Here is an 18,700-nt window from a genome sequence, read left to right on the forward strand (position 1 = left end):
CTTCCAAAGCCCGTATCCGCCTATCTAGGGGTGTACGTATCTCCCACCCTTTAGGAAACGTGTGGAGAGCTAAAACAGGAGCCAGGTTAAGAGCCAGCCAGAAGGACACAGACCCGTGTGTCTGCACGTTTCCTGGGACAGCTGCCTTTCTGAAACCCAGCAAGACGGGTGGACACGTCCCCCGAGACCCGCGCTCACCACTTACTTTGCTCTGCTTGCGGTCCAGGTAGAACTGGTGCTGACTGATGGCCATGACCCAGATGGACTTGATGAGAGAAGAGCTCGCATACCAGGTTTGCACAAAGAGGCCGCTCTGCCCAAAGGTCCTTCGAGACACGGAGATCCTGGAGGATCAAAGAAAGCACTCGAGCTATTTGCCCCTGGGCAGCACCACACCAGGGGCTCCCAGAACAAACGCCCTCCCCTGAGTTGCCCCATGCACACCCGGGCGACGGGGGCCAAGCTTCTGACTTTCTCCTACGGCAAAACTACCCAGACCTGGGCAACATCTTTCTGCATAGACGAGCATGTAAGAAAACACGGTGCACACTCTCAGAAGTGCATAAGGAACTAGCAGACGAGAAACCATGAAGATGTGTGGCCATCTCCAGTGGTACAGGGTAAAAATGATTCTTTTTTTTTTTTTTAATAGTGTCTCACGAAGTTACCAAAGTGGCCTTGAACTTGCGATCCTCCTCCTTCGGCCTCGGGAACAGCTGGGATTGCAGGTGTACAGGCACCTTGTCCGGTTTTAAAGGTGGTGTCTCATTAAGGACATAGCAACCCACCCGTGTGGGGTCAGCACCTGTCTCCAGGTGGACAGAAAGCCTCGGAGGAGGAGGTGGACTGATGTAACCTGAGGGTGGACACCGTCCACTGAGGATCGGCAAGTCTGAGGCTGGTCCAGAGTGCTGTTGGCACAGCGGAGGGGGGAGGAGGGCTGGCCAGCAGAGAGCAGGGGCTGCGAGGGAGGGAGAAGGACGGAAGGAGGCGGGCGGAGGCTGGGGTTGGGGGGGCTGATGCTCTTTGTAGGAAAGTGGCTTATCTCCTGGGGTCCCTGGGTCACAGCCATTTCCTCCCTCTGACCCAGAACATCCATGGGTGTCGTCTGGGGACTCCAAAGCCACCGCTGAGGACTGACGAAGAAGTTCTCGTGAAGCGTGGAGAACCTGCATCCCGACCCCCCTTCACCTTCATAACTGCACAATTGTGTTTTCTTTTTAAATGACCATAAATAGCAAAACTAAAAATGAGCCAAGGATTCCATCTCTAAAGCAGTTACACAGATCACCAATAAAGCCCACAGAGACAGGGACGGCCGTCATCAGTAGGAGACAGGCACTGCTCCTCATCAGGACGTGCGGCACACACGCCCACGTGCACACACACAAGGAGACCTAACGGGGGCTAGTGAGGACCCACGGAGACCGGACCCACTCTGCAGTGGGAATGCTGGGTGGCCCGCGGCTCTGGGAGAGCCCCCTCCAAGGCCCACCACCAACCGTCCGTGAAGGCTGGACTCACGCACACACCTGGGCCCAGATGGCCACAGGCCCCCATTTCGCTAGGTGACTAGGACCACGGAACTATATCTCCTGGGCTCACCTTCGTGGATCGTGGACTTCCACGGCAAACTTCTTCTCACGGAAATACAAGTTCTCCAGCTGCTTCCACTGGAACAACTGAAAGAGTTAAGAGAAGAGGCACGCGGCTGCAGTCATCTTTCCCTTGACTGAGTTCCTATGGTCGCTTGAAGCGACGGGTCTCACATTCCTATGAAGACTCGCGGATAGGGCTGGGCGTGTGATTCACCTTCTCACAAAGTACCTGAAACCCTGGGGGTGGTGAAGGTCGCCCGTTCAGCCTCACCTCACGGGTAAGTGTGCCCTGAACCATAAAACCAGGCGGCTGGCGGGCCGGCCGTGGGAAGCTCCTGGTGTCCTTTCTCTGACTCAGCTTCCTGCGCAGGAGGCCTGCGCAGCTTCCAGTAAGGGCTGAGCCCCTCCAGGGCTCATTTGTGTTTCAATGGAAAGATACTCACAGGTGGTTTCCGAGGTTAGATTACAAGTGCAGGCAAAGTGAAAGTAAAAGAGAAGTCCCCGCGGCCAGCCTCTCACCTGGCCAGTGCCCCCAAGGCCACCAGGTGTGGGGGGCACAGGGCAGGGGGGGGTCGCCCCTGGTGCTGGCTGAGCCTCGGGTTGTGGGATCGGCCCCCCACCTCTGCTCTCCCACTCCTGGCGCTCTGGGGCTGCACTCCCTGATTTGCCCGTCATCAGGGCAAAGAAAACTCTTAACAGAAATTCGCACAGGAAAACCAAGTAACCTGGTCCGGGCAGAAGAGCCTGTCTCGCTGGGTTTTCCGGGCCGTTCCCAAGCCCTTCCATCGAGGTCCCCGTACCAGCCTGCGCTTCCCCAGCCTCCCAGCTCGGACTCTAGTGTGTAATCCTCCTCCCGTCCCGGCCGGCCGGCTGTCCAGGGGGAGGGCAAGAGCAGCACTTGGACATTGTGCTCAAGACTCTTTAAAGAACGTTCCAACTGACTACATGATAAGCACTCCCCCGCCGCGCACCGGTCGCGAAACCATTTCCTGAAGCACAGAAACCGAGACTTTTCACAAACACGCCAACCTTTCAGCAAAGGGGCAGAAGGAGCCGCAGGTGCCCCAGAGGGGCAGCATGGGGCGGGAAGGCCAGCTGGACCCCGGGGGGCATGCCCACTCCCTCCAGCACTCACCAGGCTCCAGGGGAGTCCCCGGACGTGCAAAGCTACCTAGCAGCTTCGACAACACCCCAGAAGTCCAGAGAGTGGGAGAGGAGCGTGAGGGAAGACCAGCGTCCTCCCCTGGCCCCCTCCCGCCGGCGGCTGGGCGATTCTGAAGCCAGTTCCCTAAGACCCAAGGTGTAACTGGGTTTCACAAGGCGGGCCTCCCACGGCTCTGACGTGACATCAGCAGCTCTGCCCCGGACACTCCCCAGCCTGCAGCCCCCTCCTTCCTCCCACAGGGTGGACGGCAGGCAGAGTGCTCGCTGCAGATTCTCCCAGGAGACAGACGTTCCTAACTCTGGGCACCTTGGACTCGGAGGACCCCGCCGGGGAAGCGCGTTGCCGTGGATCGGGTGGGAAGTGGACCGGGAGGCCTCTGGGCAGCTTCGGCCGTGGCTCACTGGGGCAGGAACAGGTTGGACAGGAAGGGGCAGAGCGGCCCAGCTGTGTTTTCCTCGGCCTCCATTCCCACACACAGGAAAGCCCGGGCTGCACTTGAAACCCGATCTCGGGAAGCCGCCACCTCCCCCCTCTTATCGCTTACAAAAGGGAAAGGCTGGCGGCTTTGCACTCCCTCCGCCCAGCCCGCCGAGGGGCCGGGGGTGAGGGGCCGGGCTTAGAGAGATGAAATAATTAGACGGCAGCCGGGTCTGCAGAGGAAGCAGCGGGAGGAGACCCGTGGCGAGTCCCTGAGACCGCCAGGCACCTCCCCAGCGGGAACCTTTGGAGTTTATGCAGTGTGACTTCAGATGGGTGCCCGGCTCCTGCAGTGGCACCAGAGGACCGGAAGGACCCAGACTCAATTGCTAACAGTGGCTGCCTCTGGGCAGGATGGTAGGGCCACCGCTATCTCATCATCTCTAGTCCTTGTCTTTGGTTAATAAAGATAAGAGGGAGGGAAAGTGACGCGGTATCTCTGATTGTCCCTGATTGTCCACTTGAGCGGTTGGGCAGGTCCCGGGGTCTTCTTGGCCTTCAAATGATGGACGTCATGTCAGACGAACGTGAGTATGTTACCCAGGAGTGAGCCCGGCTCCCTGACCACGGGGAGTCCCCCTGGCCTTGACCACCGTGATTCTGATCAACCTCGGCCGTAGCAGCGCTTTTTGATCTCCCTGGGCTGCTGGTTTTTCCTCTGAAATGTCTTGGTTCCTAAATATCAGAGGCCACCATCCAACCTGGGCTGGGGAGGGGGAGACGAGCGTGAACTTCCGCGGCCTGTGGGACATTCCTTTCCCATCCGCCAGTATCTTCTGAGCCCCCTCTGATGTGGGGTCCCCATCTGGAGCCTGGTGGAGAAGAGTCCCTTCCCTTGTGAGGAGAACCGTGCAGGTGGCCCAGGCGACCTCTGGCTCCACCACTTGTAGTTAGTGGCGCTAAACTGTCCGGAGCCTCGTCTGTGAAATGAAGCCGGTGGCACCTGAGACCCGGGAGCCAGCGCCTGCTCAGCACCCACGGCGGGCAGCTGGGCTGGCGGGGTGTTGACAGCGACTCTCTGGGTCCCGGACTCTCTCTCCTTATCAGACGGCGGCTTGGGGCAGAAGTGGAACCGGCAGCAGCTATCTGGCCCCCACATCTGTGTCTCCACCAGGAACAGCCCAGTGGCTCTGTTGACAGAGCTGTGCCACCCAGGCCGCGACCCTGGCGGGTTTCATGGGAGGCTGCCTGACCCACCCGGTAGGTAGGAAATCTGCACCAGGGCAGAGGGACTGCCCCAGGAGAACGGAGCTGACTCTTTAGTGCCCTGAGCAGGGACAGGGAAGGTGTCACCACCGAGGCTGGGCTTCTGAATGGCGGCCAACATTCCAGGTTAATCATTTACCTGCAAATTCACCTGGAAATGGAGATTTGGGACGGTGGCACAGCGCAGGGACAGGACATCAAACAATGAGTCACAGGGGCAACCCCCTGCTATGACCTGAAGCAAAACAAAGTCATGGAAAAAAGTGCCCCCTGATGAGGAAATGCACCCTTGGGACCTTCTCAGTGCCACAAAGGAGGACTCTGGCGGGACTCTGGCTGTCAGAGCCCCGTTGACCTAGCTTCCTTCCAACCCTCGGTCCTGTCCACCAGATGTGACGGTGACCGTCCAGGGCTCGGCCCTCCAGGAGGGTACAGGCTGGCGGGCTCAGCGGGGAGTCAAACACGCAGGGCTCACACCCATGGTGCGTCCGACATGCACCTAGCGTGAAGGGGCCACCCGCCACCCTGACCCACGCCTCATCCCGTCCAGGGTCCCAGAAGCAGCGCCTCAGCCCCAGCTGCACGCCGATGAGAGGTTTTGGGCGTTAGGAAATGCGCAGCCTGAGATCTGACTTCTGAAAGGAAGCTTCTCGCCCAGGTTTCCTCTGCGGCCAAATCTCCCACTTCCAGGACGGCTGACCACTTCCTGTGGACCCCTGCAGCGCAGCGGGCGCTCCCTGCAGGTGTGAGCTGCTGTTAGGGCTGGTGGCTGCTGCGGTGCTCACCGCCCACGCCCCTGCCCACGCCTTGCTGTGCAGCCTGTTTATTAAGTATCTTCAATGAGATCTCTGTTTCGGATGTATTCTTTGCTCCCAGATGAACTGCCACGTCCTTGGCCTCAAGGGCTGTGACTTTTTTGTTAGATGAGATAAGGAAAGTGCTAGCGGAGGGGCCCGTGGAAAAGCCACGGGGCTTCGTCGATGCTTTTCTTGGAAAAACACAAAATCGAGTCTCTTAAGCTCTATTGTTAGAAAGCTGTTTGTGCCAGTAGAGGAACTGGCTGTCTTTAGCTGATCACAGGAAACCCTGCTATCAAACCAGACCAAGCCCCCAACCAGCGGGGCATGGCGGCCCATGCCCGCAACCCCAGGGACTTGGGAGGCTGAAGCAGGAGGATGGAGAGTTAGAGGCCAAACTCAGCCACTTAGCAAGACCTTGTCTTGAAATAAAAAATAAAAAGAGTTGGGGGTGTAGCTCCGTGGTGGAGCACCCTGGGTCCAATCCCTAGTATCAAAACCAAACCAAAGGCCCACTGGATCTCAGCAGGAGGGCCCAGGAGACAAGCCACACTGAGGACAGCCTCTTGCCCCTGAAGCTCCAGCAGGGGGCCCTGGCGGTTCTCAGGACACGCGGCCTCCCTCCCATCAGCCCACCCTGGTCTCTGACTAGGAAGAGCCACTCATTGGTGTGAGCAGGGCGTCCCTCGGGTCTCAGCTGAAATGCACCTTTCTCAGAGGTCCCGTCCTGGACACTCCAAGGGAGGGGGGTCTGCTGAGGGAAAGCCCCCCCCTGGACACGGGGTCCCCACGCGGCTCTGTGAGGTCGGCAGTAAAGGGAACCCTTTGACAGATGGGAAAATGGGGGCCCAGAGAGACCGAGTGACGGCCCGGGTCAGCCAACTGGCCAGCAGGAGTGCAGAACGGGTTCTCTTCAGACCCACTCGGCCGCGGTTCTCCTCCCACGGACTGTGCAGGGCTGGACCATCACATTGGTTTATCGGGGTGGCTCAAGCTTAATTATACACCCGCAAACAGGGCGGACTGGTCTCCCGGTGACATTCTGCACTGATGTGGGAAGTGTGCAGAGGCTTCTGGTCGAGGCCCGTGGTCATCCGTCGGTGGTGGAAGGAGCGAGCAGAGGTTCAGACGGTCGAGATGGTAGGTCAAGGGGCGCTGCTTGGAGAACGAGGCAGGTCCCTGCTTTTCAGTCACAGGAGCCCCGTCCCTCCAAGCCAAGGGAACAGGAAGGCTTTTGTGCGTGCTCCTGAACTCACCTGGCTCCAGGTGGCAGGGAATTCCAGCAGTTCATAAAAAAAGATCAGTTTATTGAAGGCCAAGAACCTTGCCCACCGCAAAGGCCCTGGGCACTGGGGCTCCTGCCAGCCTTACTTCGCCTGTTACCAGGCCAGCGGACGTTGATCAGGAAAGACACGCATGCCAGCGTGGTCTGCCCGGGGCACACCTACGTGCCACCTCATTCCCCTGCCCGTCTCCGACAGGCTCTGGTAGGCCCCGGTGACGGCTTGCCACAGGGGTAGAAATCAGTCCTGGTTCTCAGCCAGGACCTGCCGTCGGTCTAACCCCAAATAAATAATGAACACCTACAAGGAACACGAACTCGCGTTTTTTCTTTTTTTAAAGTAAAACTTCGTCCGACCTGAGTTCTAGTATATTTCCACCTTCTGCAAGAGTTTGTGGTGCTCATTTCATGCACAAAGAGAGGATTAGAAAGTAAACTGCGTCTGATCTGGAGCTTTAATACTCAGGATTGAGGTCTTCTCTCCACCTGCTGGGAGTGGAGGCCGGCACCTGTCATCCCAGTGACTCAGGAGGCCGAGGCAGGAGGACTGCAGGCTCTAGGGCAGCCCCAGCAACTTAGCCAGACCCTGTCTCAAAATAAAAGATAGCAAGGGCTGGGGGTGCAGCCCGGCGGTAGGGCACCCCTAAAATCCATCCCTAGTACTAGAGAAAAGTCTTTCTCTTCACGGGCCTCATACCTCCAGGCATCACGGTAAGAGAGTTGGGAGGAGAAGGGTTGACAGGGCCCTCAAAATATGGGCTCCCTACCTCACTAGGACTGTGGACTCGGGGTGACGCTGGGTGCCTCTGTAGCCAGGGATCCATCCCGTCTCTCAGACCCTCCTTACTGTCTGCCCCCTCCCTGCCAAGGAACCGATCACCTCGTGGGGACTGGGTACCAGTCCTGGTGGTAAATGTCCTCGTTCAGCTCTTACACAGGCTCTCCAGAGCTGGTGGCATTTCCACAGGCAGAGGAGCCAGTGACAAAGAGAGACCAAACAACAACACGCCCCAGGCCACGGGGCAAAGCCACTCCAGAGACAGTGCCTGGGTGTCCCCAGCTCCTGCCCTGCACAGATGAACTGCCCCCTCTGGGGCCTGCCCAGGCGGCAGAATACATTTAAATCTAAAATGCACGCAGAGCCCTTGCCGGGTGCCCTGGTAAGTGGAACAAAAGCGTCCCCAGCGTGCAGGGTGACGAGAAGGTGACGCTGCCCAGGAAGGCTCGTGGGCCCTGCTGGGGGGTCTTGGATGGGCCCTTCTCAGACCAGCCCCTGCCGTCCCTGTCTCTGTTCTCGGTCCACCTCCTGATTTCAGCCACTGTCATAACAGGGCAGCATGTGGCTCAAGAGGCTGAGCTCTGGGCCTCCCACCGCAGTGTGTCAATTTGACCTTGATTCCTGCCCAGCCACTGGCTGCCCGGCCGGCGGGGCCAACAGCTGAGGCCCGGTCCTTCCTTTCAGTCCGCGCTCACAGCCCTGCCTGCATTCCGGCCTTGTGCAAACTGGGCCGGGAGAGGGACCTGCAGAACCGGCTTCCCTCTGCTGAACCCTTGAGCTGTCTGGGCCCCGAAAACCCTAAGTGCACAGAGCCAAGAGCCAGAGTCGGGGATTTTCACGGGAGAAGAAAGGAGGAAGGCGGAGGGTCAGCCTCTGAAATACGGGAAAAGACAAGCCGCCTGGCGCAGGGCCCTCCCTGAACTGAGTGGCCTGCGTGGACAACTGCAAATGGACACGGGAAGTGACCCCCAACCCTGACCCGGGCAGGACTGAAGGGCCAACCTGACAGGGAGGGGCCCAGCGCTCTCCACGCAGCTCCGAAGGTGGAGGGCGGCCCGTGAGTCACAGGCACAGGAGTGGACGGCCCGAGAGACGCTGGGCAGACTCTGCTCCATGACCCCTGGAGAGAGCCTGACCGCTGTTGGGGACGCACTGCCGCGTTCGATGGGGATCTGGTATCACCCGGGCACGGTGGCTGAGAAATCACTTGGGAGTCGAGTCACCGTCGATACTCAAGATCAGAAAACCCCGCAAGGCCTCTGAAGGGTCCTTCGTAAAGCACGATTCAGGAGAAAATTAAATTAGCCCCCCAAAAAAGGAGTTAACGGGGTGAGTTGTGCCCCAAGAAAACCCGACAGGCAGTAATTTGTGAAACCGAGACACTGACCACTGGCCTCTGCTGGGCTGTCAGGCTCTGCACGCCTTCCTGCCGCCCACCCCAGGGTGCATACCGTGCTGCTCATCCAAAGGGGAGTGGTCTCATAAATCATGTATGTCCACGTAAGGGAACACCAGGTGGCCTTCCAAAGACCAACAAGAAAGTGGTTTGCAAGGGAGCTGGGGAAGACGGCCAGGCCTGGAAGGAGGGGCAGAGGGATTTCTCTCTTGGTAAAGACTCGGAATATTGGCCAACGAGGTCTGAGTGAAGCCGTGCCCTCAGCAGCCATTTCCACGGAGCAGGAGGGAGACTGCAGAGAGGCTTCCTGCCCCGCAGACGGGCTCGGTGCTGTTTGCTATTTATTTTTTTTTAAAACGATAAAAACGTACGACTTGTTGTAAACAGGCAATAATCAATGAGAGTGATGTGGACGTATCTGAGAAAATTGGGTGCCCTTCATTTCTTTTTCTTTTTTTGCTACCGGGGATGGAACCCAGGGGTGCTTAACCCCTGAGCCCCCTCCCCAGCCCTAGTTTGTATTTATTTAGAGACAGGGTCTCGCTGAGTTGCTTAGGGTCTCACGACATTGCTGCTGAGGCTGGCTTTGAACTCGCGATCCTCCTGCCTCAGCCTCCTGAGCCGCTGGGGTGACGGGTAATGGCTTCTGGAGGGTGGGGGCCCTTCATTTCTAAGGCTATTACTTAGGAATTTGGAACTAGAAGTAAATCTTCAAACACAGAGAGGGACGATATCACGCGATGTCCCCCGGAAACTACGAGCTCATTCCTCACGTCAAACAGATCGCGCTCACGGGGCTGCGGACACAGTGCCGAGGGCACGGCAGCCTGCAGCTGTCCCCTGTCCCTGACACAGGTGGGGTGGCTGGGGAATGAGGCCGTCTTGCTTTCCTGGGTAACTTCTGGCGAGCGGCCTCCATGGCCAGATGGTCTGGTCCAGGAAGGCTGGGTGGCCTGGGAAGGGCCCACGGCAGCCTCAGGACACTCTTCTGTGCAATCCATGTGAGTGTCACAACATAAATGGGGACAAGGCAGGAGCTCGATTTGCATAACACGAGGAGACGGTGACCATGGACCGTGGCCTCTTGGGAGCTGCAGTGCTGGGCCTGATTACAGGGCTGCTTGAGGGACAGACAGGTGTGACGGGAGTCACCGATGGCCGTGATACCGGGTGGCGATAGCAGGTGGGTCGACCATGGTCTGTTATTAGATGTCACTGTGTCACTCCTGCAGCTTCCAGGGATGGCAGCAGGGCCCAGGGGCGGGGGGTGGCAAACCAAGGAGGGCAGCATGGGTGGGTCTTAGGAGTCCAAGGGCGGCTGAAGGGCGAACCACGCAGACTCGTCCACCCTTACACAGGCCAAAGTGGACGGCAGGCATCTGCTCCGGTCGAGAGAAGCGGCTGCTCAATAAAGTCTGACGGGGAACACAGTGTCACCGACTCAGGCTCGGAAGCCCCAAAGCTGGCAGGCGATGAGCCTGAGAAACCGCACGCGGCCTACGTTTCTTTACAAAAAGCAAAAGCGTTTCCTGCAGAGAACCCTGAAGTGAAGGTCAGTTAGAAACAGCGGCGACTCAGGAGGAAGATCACGCGTCACCGAACCAGTGGGAAACAGCGAGACCCCAAGATTCTGGCATCTGTCTGCATAATCCTGGGACAATCCAATGCAGATACGTGTGCGTGCAGGTGTGCACACACACACACACACACACACACACACACTCGGTAACACAGGGCGGCCTCCTGCTCACACCAACCCCAGCAGAAACTTCACTACGGCTGCCGTGGACTGACCGTGGCCCACATCCTCACTGCTCAATCCTGGCGCACAGCTTGGAGTGGGTGACCGGCGTGCGATGGCGTGCGATGGTGTGCGAAAGGGTGCATCAGCGAGTTACGAAACGGATCTCACACTTAGCTTCAGCCTCCTCCCAACCAAGGTCTCACCCAGCGGTCAGGCTGGCCACGCGGAATCCTGGCCTGAGACTCTGCAGGTGCCCCTCGCAGGGACGCTGCCAGCTCAAGAGCTCCAGGTCCCCGCGGGCGCCTGGGGGACCCACACTCACCTTCCGCGGCTTCACCTTGTCCTGTAGGTCATACTGCCCGATGCCCTTGTAGCTGATGCCAAGCCACCAAGGAAGTCCCTGCTTATCCTGGGGGCAGAGGAGAAGAGGCCTCATTAGGTCGGGGAGAGGCGGGCCACCCGCTCCCGCCCTCAGCCAGTGTCCACTTGTCACACAGCTCCCCTGCGGGGAACGCGCTACTTGGGGTCTCTCCAGCGAGACGTGCGCGTCCGAGAGGCCCTGACTGAGCTGTGAACACACGGCGAGCTCCTGTCCGAGGGCTGGACAGACACAGGGGCAGACGCCCAGGCTCCCTCGCGCTATGCCAGCGGCTCAGGCTCAGCAGAACTCGGAGGCAGAGGCTGGCTCTCAGCTAAGTGTGCAAGTGTCCGTCACCTAGTTCCCCGACACCTTGAGGGGCACAGGTGACAACTTGTCCTGACATCAAGTCACTCCAAGCCTGTCCCTGGGGTGGGGTGTCGTGGGGGAGCACTCGCCCAGTGGCCCGAGGCCCTGGGTTCCAGCACCACAAAATACACCCCAATAATCAACCGGTGACTCCTCGTTCTGCCCGGCCCCCTTCTTGGGCACCCTCTGGCCCTCATCATCTTGATTTTCACTTCGTTTTATCTCTTTGTGGTGCTGGGAGGGGAGGCCCCGGGCTCCTGCCCACCAGGCAGGCACTGTCCCACCGAGCCACCCCCCAGCACTTTTTATTTTTCTTCTGAGGCTTGGTGTCACTCGGCGGTCAGGCTGGCTTCAAACCTGCCATCCCCCTGCCTCAGCCTCTCCCACAGCTGGGATTAATAGGCTGTGTCACCGTGCCCGGCCTTAAAAACATTTCTTATTCCACCCCTCCCTGCTTACAGACATCGATAATACTATATAAATACGAAACACGCTGATGGTATGCCAAAAACGGCCCCGGCTTCAATCCTCAAAATGAGAGAGGGAGGGAAAGAGAGAGAGAATAGGAAGACCTGAATATTTCCAGACTAAAAGAGGCCTCAGGGAAGCATCTGGATATGGCAAATATTTTGCAACAATGTGCTTTGTAAAGATGACAAGATAGAATCAGGCTTTGGAACATTAAGAAAATCCATCCTGCGGTACACAGACACAACGGAATATTACTCAGCTATAAAGAAGAAGGAAATTGTGGCATGTGTCAGTGAATGGTTGGAACTGGAGACTGTCCTGCTAAGTGCAATAAGCCAGTCCCCCCCAAACCACAGGCTGAATGTTCTCTCTGCTATGTGGATGCTGGCGGGGTCGGGGGGGGGGGGGAATGGGGAAGTTCACTAGATTAGACAAAAGGGAATACAGAGAAGCGACAGGGATGGGAACAGGAAAGACTGTGGCATGATCCGACGTGGCTTCCCTAGGTTCACGTAGGAACACACGCCCGGTGGGACTCCACGTCACGGAGCACCCCCGAGAATGGGAAGTCAGACTCCATGCACTCTAGTGTCCAGTGTGACTAAAAAGGGCAAATAAAAAAATCTTGAAGAAAAAAAAAAAAGAAGAAGAGGAGGATCCATCCTGTCTGACACGCCGTGATTCCTAGAGACAGATTCACATGTAGACGCACGCTGTACGTGACTTTGGAAAGAGGACGCCAGTCTGTAACTCCTAAGATATCCCAGGCGTCCTGGAGGCCTTCCCCCGGGGAAGAGCTCACCTTTATTGCGTAGTAATGGACCCCGTAGGTGGGCAGGGCTTCAACGATCTTCATGTACCTGTGGAAGATGAAGCCACGTCATTAAACAGTCGCTGAGACCGTCAACCGGCCCCGGAGGGACAAGCGATCTCAGGAAACACGCTGGTCTTGACGTTGGTCATTTTAACCGCGACCAGGGTCTTCCGCTCTAGAGGCAGAACAGACCATCACGGGGGCGACGTAGCTCACGCCTCACCCACCGTTCCAGCGCGTCTGACGGAACTGCAACACCACCCGAGACGGTGTTTTACGGACTTTAAGACTCCCAGGAAGGCGGCACTACAGACTCAAACGGCAAGCTGGCTTTAAGGTAAGCACCTGATGATTCAGGCTAGAGGAGCCCACTTTGGGGTCCCGCTGACCAGAAGTCCAACCATCAGCCATTTCTCACGTACTGAGGGTGGTCAAGGGAGCCCAGGCGGACACTCACCCGTTACGGCTCTCAGAAATGAATTCTTTTAAAAGGGTGAATTTTATGACTGTAAACCTGAGTTTGAAAAAATGCACACACCCGCCCCCCGCCCCCCCAAATAGACACCCCTACTTGCTACTTTTAATTCAAGAAGTGTTTCCTGTGCTCTTGGAAGACTTTGCCGTGAACTGGCCTGGGCAGGACTTTCCCTCCTCCTGCCGTGGGCTTCCACGGGACATTCGGAAGATCAATTGGTCTGCACACAGTGATCAATATCTGGGTGATTTTTCTGAGCAAATGGCTCATGTGTATGAAGTGCACATGGGAGGCTAAGGACACGTGTCAGGGTGGTCTACTGCACAAGCCAGGCTGGCAACCCAGTGAACTGCACTCCAGGGCCAGAGTCCTCAACAGAAGAAGCCCGTCTCATCTGGAGCCAGTGGCTGTTGTGACAGAGGAGGGACAGGGCTCGTAGGTGAGCAGGGCTCCTCAACAAGCCTGTCTGACTAAAATCCGTCAGGGGTTCTGTCTGATTCCCTCCATCCTTCTTCTTCCCGGCTCCCCAGGTCAGAAAGCAGGTCAGAGCTCAGAGGTCAAGGACTCAGGGTCAGGACTGCTGGTTCTCATTTCTGCCTCCAGGATAAGACCCAGATCAGGGCCAAGGATCAGGAGGTGAGGAGGGACCCGGCCTGGGAGATCCCCCTGCCCCACGCTGCCCACTGGGCAGCGGCTGCCTTGATTTTCAGTTCTACGGCCTTCAAGGTCATCCTCCGAGTCTTACGGCAGAAACGCACTAAAAAGTCACCGGGTGGGACAATCTCGTAAGGGTGTCGCATCAGGAGAACGGGGCTGATGGCCCTCGATGATCCTGTGGGTCCTGAAGCGCAGGAATGACCACTCTGGACGGTCCAGCACCAACACGCTCTGAGCTCCCCTGGAAGCAGCGTCCCCAACCCAGTCCCCAGCGTCTCGTTGAAAGTGTCCGAGGGTCCGGCAGCGTTGAGCACGGCCGCGCAGTGACCTCGCTGTGCCCTCCCTTCACCATGTCCCCCTCTCCCCGTCACCCTCTACCTGGCCACGCTTGTCCCTTTTGTTCCCTGCCGGACACTGGTGGGCACCTGAGCTGGTGACGCTCTAGGATGCCTCCACCCAACTGAAAACCGCTTACCCCCCAACGAGACCTCAGAAACCGTGCCCAGTGACCACCGGGCAGGGCAACGTGACAGTGAGTCTGAGCAGAAGCAGCACTTACTGGACCACAGCCTGGCCCCGGGTCAGTCCTCTGACCTTCAGATAGTGCTCGATGGCCCGGTCCTCACTGCAAAACAGGAAGGGAGCGGCTCAACACGCAGCCTCGCAGGCCACCCCACCCCCACCCCCAGGTTCACGGCCACTGGACGCTGGCGGGAAGGCCCTGGAGGACACGGATCCCTGACCGTCAGACTGACTAGCACCGTGGCGACCTGGGCCACTGAATACACGCACACGGCATGAAGGATGATTCTTAAAACGCCACTGGGCAAGGACACAGCCCCGCTCCTCCAGTGGGAAGTCAGGGGGACAGTGCACGGGGGGACGCGGAGCCCCAGGCCTCCCTGCCTCTTCTGGGTTTAAAAGGGGAGACCAGCAAGCTCTGGGTGTCAGAGACTCTCCAACAGGAACAAAACTGCTCGGAGTCCGCGTGCGGTCTAGCCACCAGCCACTCACAGCCAGCGCCGTGCACCCGCTACGGCAGGATAAAGGCCTGCACGGCCCTCCTGGCCAGCAGCCGGGCCGCCCAGGAGGCTGCAGCAGCACCAGCCACCCCGCCCCTCCTCCAGTCACTTCGTCAGCACCACCTGGAAGACTCACTCCCACCCCTGGATGACCAACAATCAGCCTTTAGTCATTAATTTCTTTAAAGAAAATATCATTTGATGATGGTTTGTTCAGAAGGTTCCAGAGACAACACGCAATGCAGCCTCAACCTTGCTATGAATTTGAGCAACATTCCAACTTTCAAATCGAGGCTATAGAGGTTGAATATTTTATTCTGTTTTATTTGGCACATGGCCACTGAGCCCCATGCCCAGCCCTATTCTGTATTTTATTTAGAGACAGGGCCTTGCTGTTGCTGAGGCTGGCCTTGAACTCGCCATCCTCCTGCCTCAGCCTCCAGGGCTGCTGGGATGACAGGTGTGCAGCACTGCACCGGGTGAGGTTGAAGATTTTATCGTCTTTGCTTTCTCATGATCTAAATACAAACTAACTACCAAGATGGCTAAAAACGTCTGGTGCTGTCCAGCTGTAGAGAAGACCACTGGCCGTCAGGGAGGCCTCCGGGCAGGGCAACCCGAGTGCTCGAATCCCTAACACCGACACTGCACCCTGCCAGGTGGAGGCTGGGCCACGGGGAGGCTGGGCCAGGCGGAGGCCACACACACAGGGTGTGCGCTCCCCTGCACGTGCTCAGCACCCCACTCACCTCGAGGACAGGCGCACAGCCCCCCTCTACCCGCGGCTGCCCACGCGTCTTGGCACAGTGATCTCAGGGTCCTGGGCGGGGGCTCCTCCCCTCCAGGACCCGGCTCTGCCTACGGTCTGATGCGTTGGACGGACAGTTTGCTCCTTCTCTCCCCCAAGTGCTGGTGAGCCCAGGGTGCTGGCGGGGTCGGCAGCGGGTGGGGCGTCCGCCGCTCTGGCTCACCAGTAAGCGAGAGATGGGTGCTCCTGCAGAGTCCGGGTGGGGAAGGCCGCCAGGGTCTTCAGGTCCTTCCGGGCACTTTCATCACTAGGAAGAAACACAGTGGGGTGACGTCAGACACCGCCACCTAAGAGGTCGTCCACGCTGATCGCCCGAGGAACGAGACCCGAGAAGTGACCACTCGGCACACGTTGGGTCTGTGGGGACGTCCAGAGCCACACACACGGGCTTCATGCTCAGGCAGAGCCAGCCTTGGACCGGACACCATGTCACAGGACGTCACATTGAGGCTCATGACACTTTGTGAGGTGATGGGAGTTGTGCGGCCCCGTGCTGTACGCTACGCAGCGCTCTCCACACGCCCTTCACACCGCCCCATGTCCCTCAGCCTCCTCCTACTCCTCTTCGGGGCTACGTCATATTCACCGCGCGGGAACACCCGTGACAGAACCGCTTTTCACCATCGACGTTGCAAGGAGACGGTTTACGCGGACCTTTCCGCTACACCTCTGTTGGCTCCCTACCACCCTCGAGCTACAATGGATGGGTCAGCCATCTCTGGAAACTTTGTCTCTTGGGAATCCCTGGGAAGGACACCCACGGCGTCCCTCGAGTTGCATCAAGTGAACCACAGAGGTCCCCCGTGCCAGGTGCTGCATTCGCAGGAGGGAGAACGTGAGTGTCCAGACACAGATGGTCTCTGTGGAGGTCGGCCAAGAGAGCGACTCTGGACGGGAGAGGAGACCCTCCGACAGCCCGGGCATTTCAGGGGCGTCCACAAGGGAGCAGGCGACTCTCCAAGGAGAGAGTGGGTGAGCGGGTCCAGGGTCCAGGCGCCACCCGGCACACCCTCATGGTCCTCAGGAGGACGGGTGGGGAGAGGGCTCTGCTGGCCCCGTGCCTCCCTGGGACCACACCCAGCGTCTCCCTGGGTCTCACTGTGCGGGACCAGGAGGGGCCGGGCTGGTTGGCTCCAGAGGCCCAGTTTGTAACCACGACCTGCTACAGCTGGACCCCCAGACAGACCCTGGACGGACCATGGACATTCGACTCTGGCAAGGCGCACCCCTCACCCCCCACAGCCCAGGACAGGCGCCCTGCATCACCATGGGGGGGTTTTACCCGCGCTCCCCGGGTGCCCAACAGGGTGAACCCCACATGGAGGACCAAACCCTGAACCCGGGCAAAGGAGCTTCCAGCGCCTGTGTCCGCGCAGCACCCGGAGCCACGGCGGCCTGGGATCAAACACCCAGGTGGGTTCTGTCCGGCCGGCAGGCTGCCAGGCTGGGCTCCAGCAGCCTCTCTGGGGCGTGATGGGTTGGGTCCCGTGCTCCTCCTTCAAAGCCTCAGGAGGGCTCCGCAGGCAGCAGAGTGGACCCTCTGGGCAGACCCCTTCGCTGCCCACCTTCCGTGAGGACAGAGCAGAGCGCCCGCCACCTCGCTGCTAGCACTGCGCTCTACACCTGTCAACGCTGAGCTTCAAAACCAGGGTCGGGGCCTTCCTGAGTTACTACAGGAAGCAGAGTCGCTGGCCCCAGTCTTACATAAGAATAAGGCTCCTGTTCTTTTGAAATCTGAGCGGCTCGGCTTAATCACACTGACAACCTTGGGAAACTGGTTTGGGCTTCCGGAAAATCAAAATATACTACGATCCAATTTATTCATATGAAAGGTCAGCTGTCAACTCCCAGGATTAATATTTATTTTTCTTAATAATATCTTTTGTGTTCTGAGCTTGAAGACCATTCTCTCTCTCTCTTTTGAAGTGCTAGAGTTTGAACCCAGGGCCCTGTGCATGCTGGACAGAGCAATATCCTCTGTCCCACTTGGCACTGGGCATGGTGGTGTGCACATGTAATCCTAGCTACTCAGGAGGCGGAGGCAGGATTGCAAGTTGGAGGCCAGCCTGTGCAATTTAGTGAGATTCTGTCCAAAATAAACATTTTTAAAAAAGCGGGGGGAGGACTTGGGCAGATATGGCTCAGTGTTAGAACACCCCTGGGTTCAATCCTTTGTATCCCAAGAAAAAGAAGACAGTAATGATCTAATCACAGTGCACTCCTATAGTGGAATAGCATGCAGCAAAGAAAAAGACCACAGCCACACACAACATGGGTCAATCTCACACACCCCCAAAGACCCTAGAGACCCTGTGTAGGAAATGTATGACTTCATGGACATGGAGGGCCAAATGGGTAAAATGGAATAGAGACCATCTTACTTGGGTGTCCACAAAGCAGGACAAGACAATGGGTGCTGTAGCCAGAGCCCTCTAGGGGGAGCTTTGTTGACCTGGGTGAGGGTGCTGGGGGGAGGTGCTCAGCAGGCTGTGAGTCCCCACCAGGTCGCGCCTCAGGCATGGGCTGTGGGCAGTGTCCTCTCACCCGTGTGTGTTTTGTGCATTCCTGTGTGTGATAATGCACAACAAATCTAAATCAAACACAGCCCATGTGGGGACGTGGGGGACGAGGAGTGGCCGATGGCCCTCAGAGGAGGGCGGGGCCGCTATCCAAGGGAGAGAACTTACCGCCCGAGACAGGAGCCACGGGGTGCTGGGATGGCTGGGCCTCGTGCTAGGGAGGGTCAACTGACCTTTGGAATTTAGGACCCACCGGGATTTCACGTTTGAGTGGACAGACGGGAGCTGAGGGCTTATTTGTTCACCCTCCTGGGAGCCTGTCTGGGAGTCTGAGCCCCTGCGTCCGGGCCTGCGGGGGCAGCTGGGTCTGGCTGCAGCAGGAGGCCCCTCCCTGGCTGGCTGGCTGGGCGCCGTGGCTCCTATAAATCAGGATCACCCCAAAGCGGCTGGGGAGGCGAGTTGGCCCCGCCGGGAGGTCTCTGCCTTGCACGGGCAGTAAACCCGTCTGGACGTTCCTGACCTTAATGGCAATGCTCATGTTGTTTTAAAGACGCGCTTGACCAGAAGGGTCTTGTGGGACTGGTCTCTAACCCGACACCACTTGCCACTTCTCAGGGACCAAACCAGCCGCCGCTTTCTCGGTCATCACAGCAAGAACCCGAGGCCCCCGGGAGAGACCTGACCTGATCACCCAGACTGGCAATCCCTAGGCACGCCGGACTCCTGTTTCCAAGGCTTTCCAGAAGGACGCCACCCGGACCCTC

General features: G+C 58.2%; 1 protein-coding gene across 5 annotated transcripts in view; it reads right to left on the bottom strand.

The window, feature by feature from the left end:
• Positions 1–18,700, bottom strand: part of Frmd4b (FERM domain containing 4B) — a 188,133-nt gene that overhangs the window by 20,582 nt on the left and 148,851 nt on the right. For all 5 annotated transcript variants that reach the window (XM_076841118.1, XM_076841119.1, XM_076841116.1 and 2 more), the window contains 6 exons: positions 15,581–15,664; positions 14,147–14,212; positions 12,444–12,501; positions 10,766–10,852; positions 1,606–1,682; positions 206–344 (listed from right to left, as the gene is read on the bottom strand). In XM_076841118.1, coding sequence (XP_076697233.1) covers positions 206–344; positions 1,606–1,682; positions 10,766–10,852; positions 12,444–12,501; positions 14,147–14,212; positions 15,581–15,664 — 511 coding nt within the window. The remainder of the gene's footprint in view (positions 1–205; positions 345–1,605; positions 1,683–10,765; positions 10,853–12,443; positions 12,502–14,146; positions 14,213–15,580; positions 15,665–18,700) is intronic.

The sequence above is a fragment of the Callospermophilus lateralis genome, chromosome 20, assembly GCF_048772815.1.
Source record: "Callospermophilus lateralis isolate mCalLat2 chromosome 20, mCalLat2.hap1, whole genome shotgun sequence".
Lineage (NCBI taxonomy): Eukaryota > Metazoa > Chordata > Mammalia > Rodentia > Sciuridae > Callospermophilus > Callospermophilus lateralis.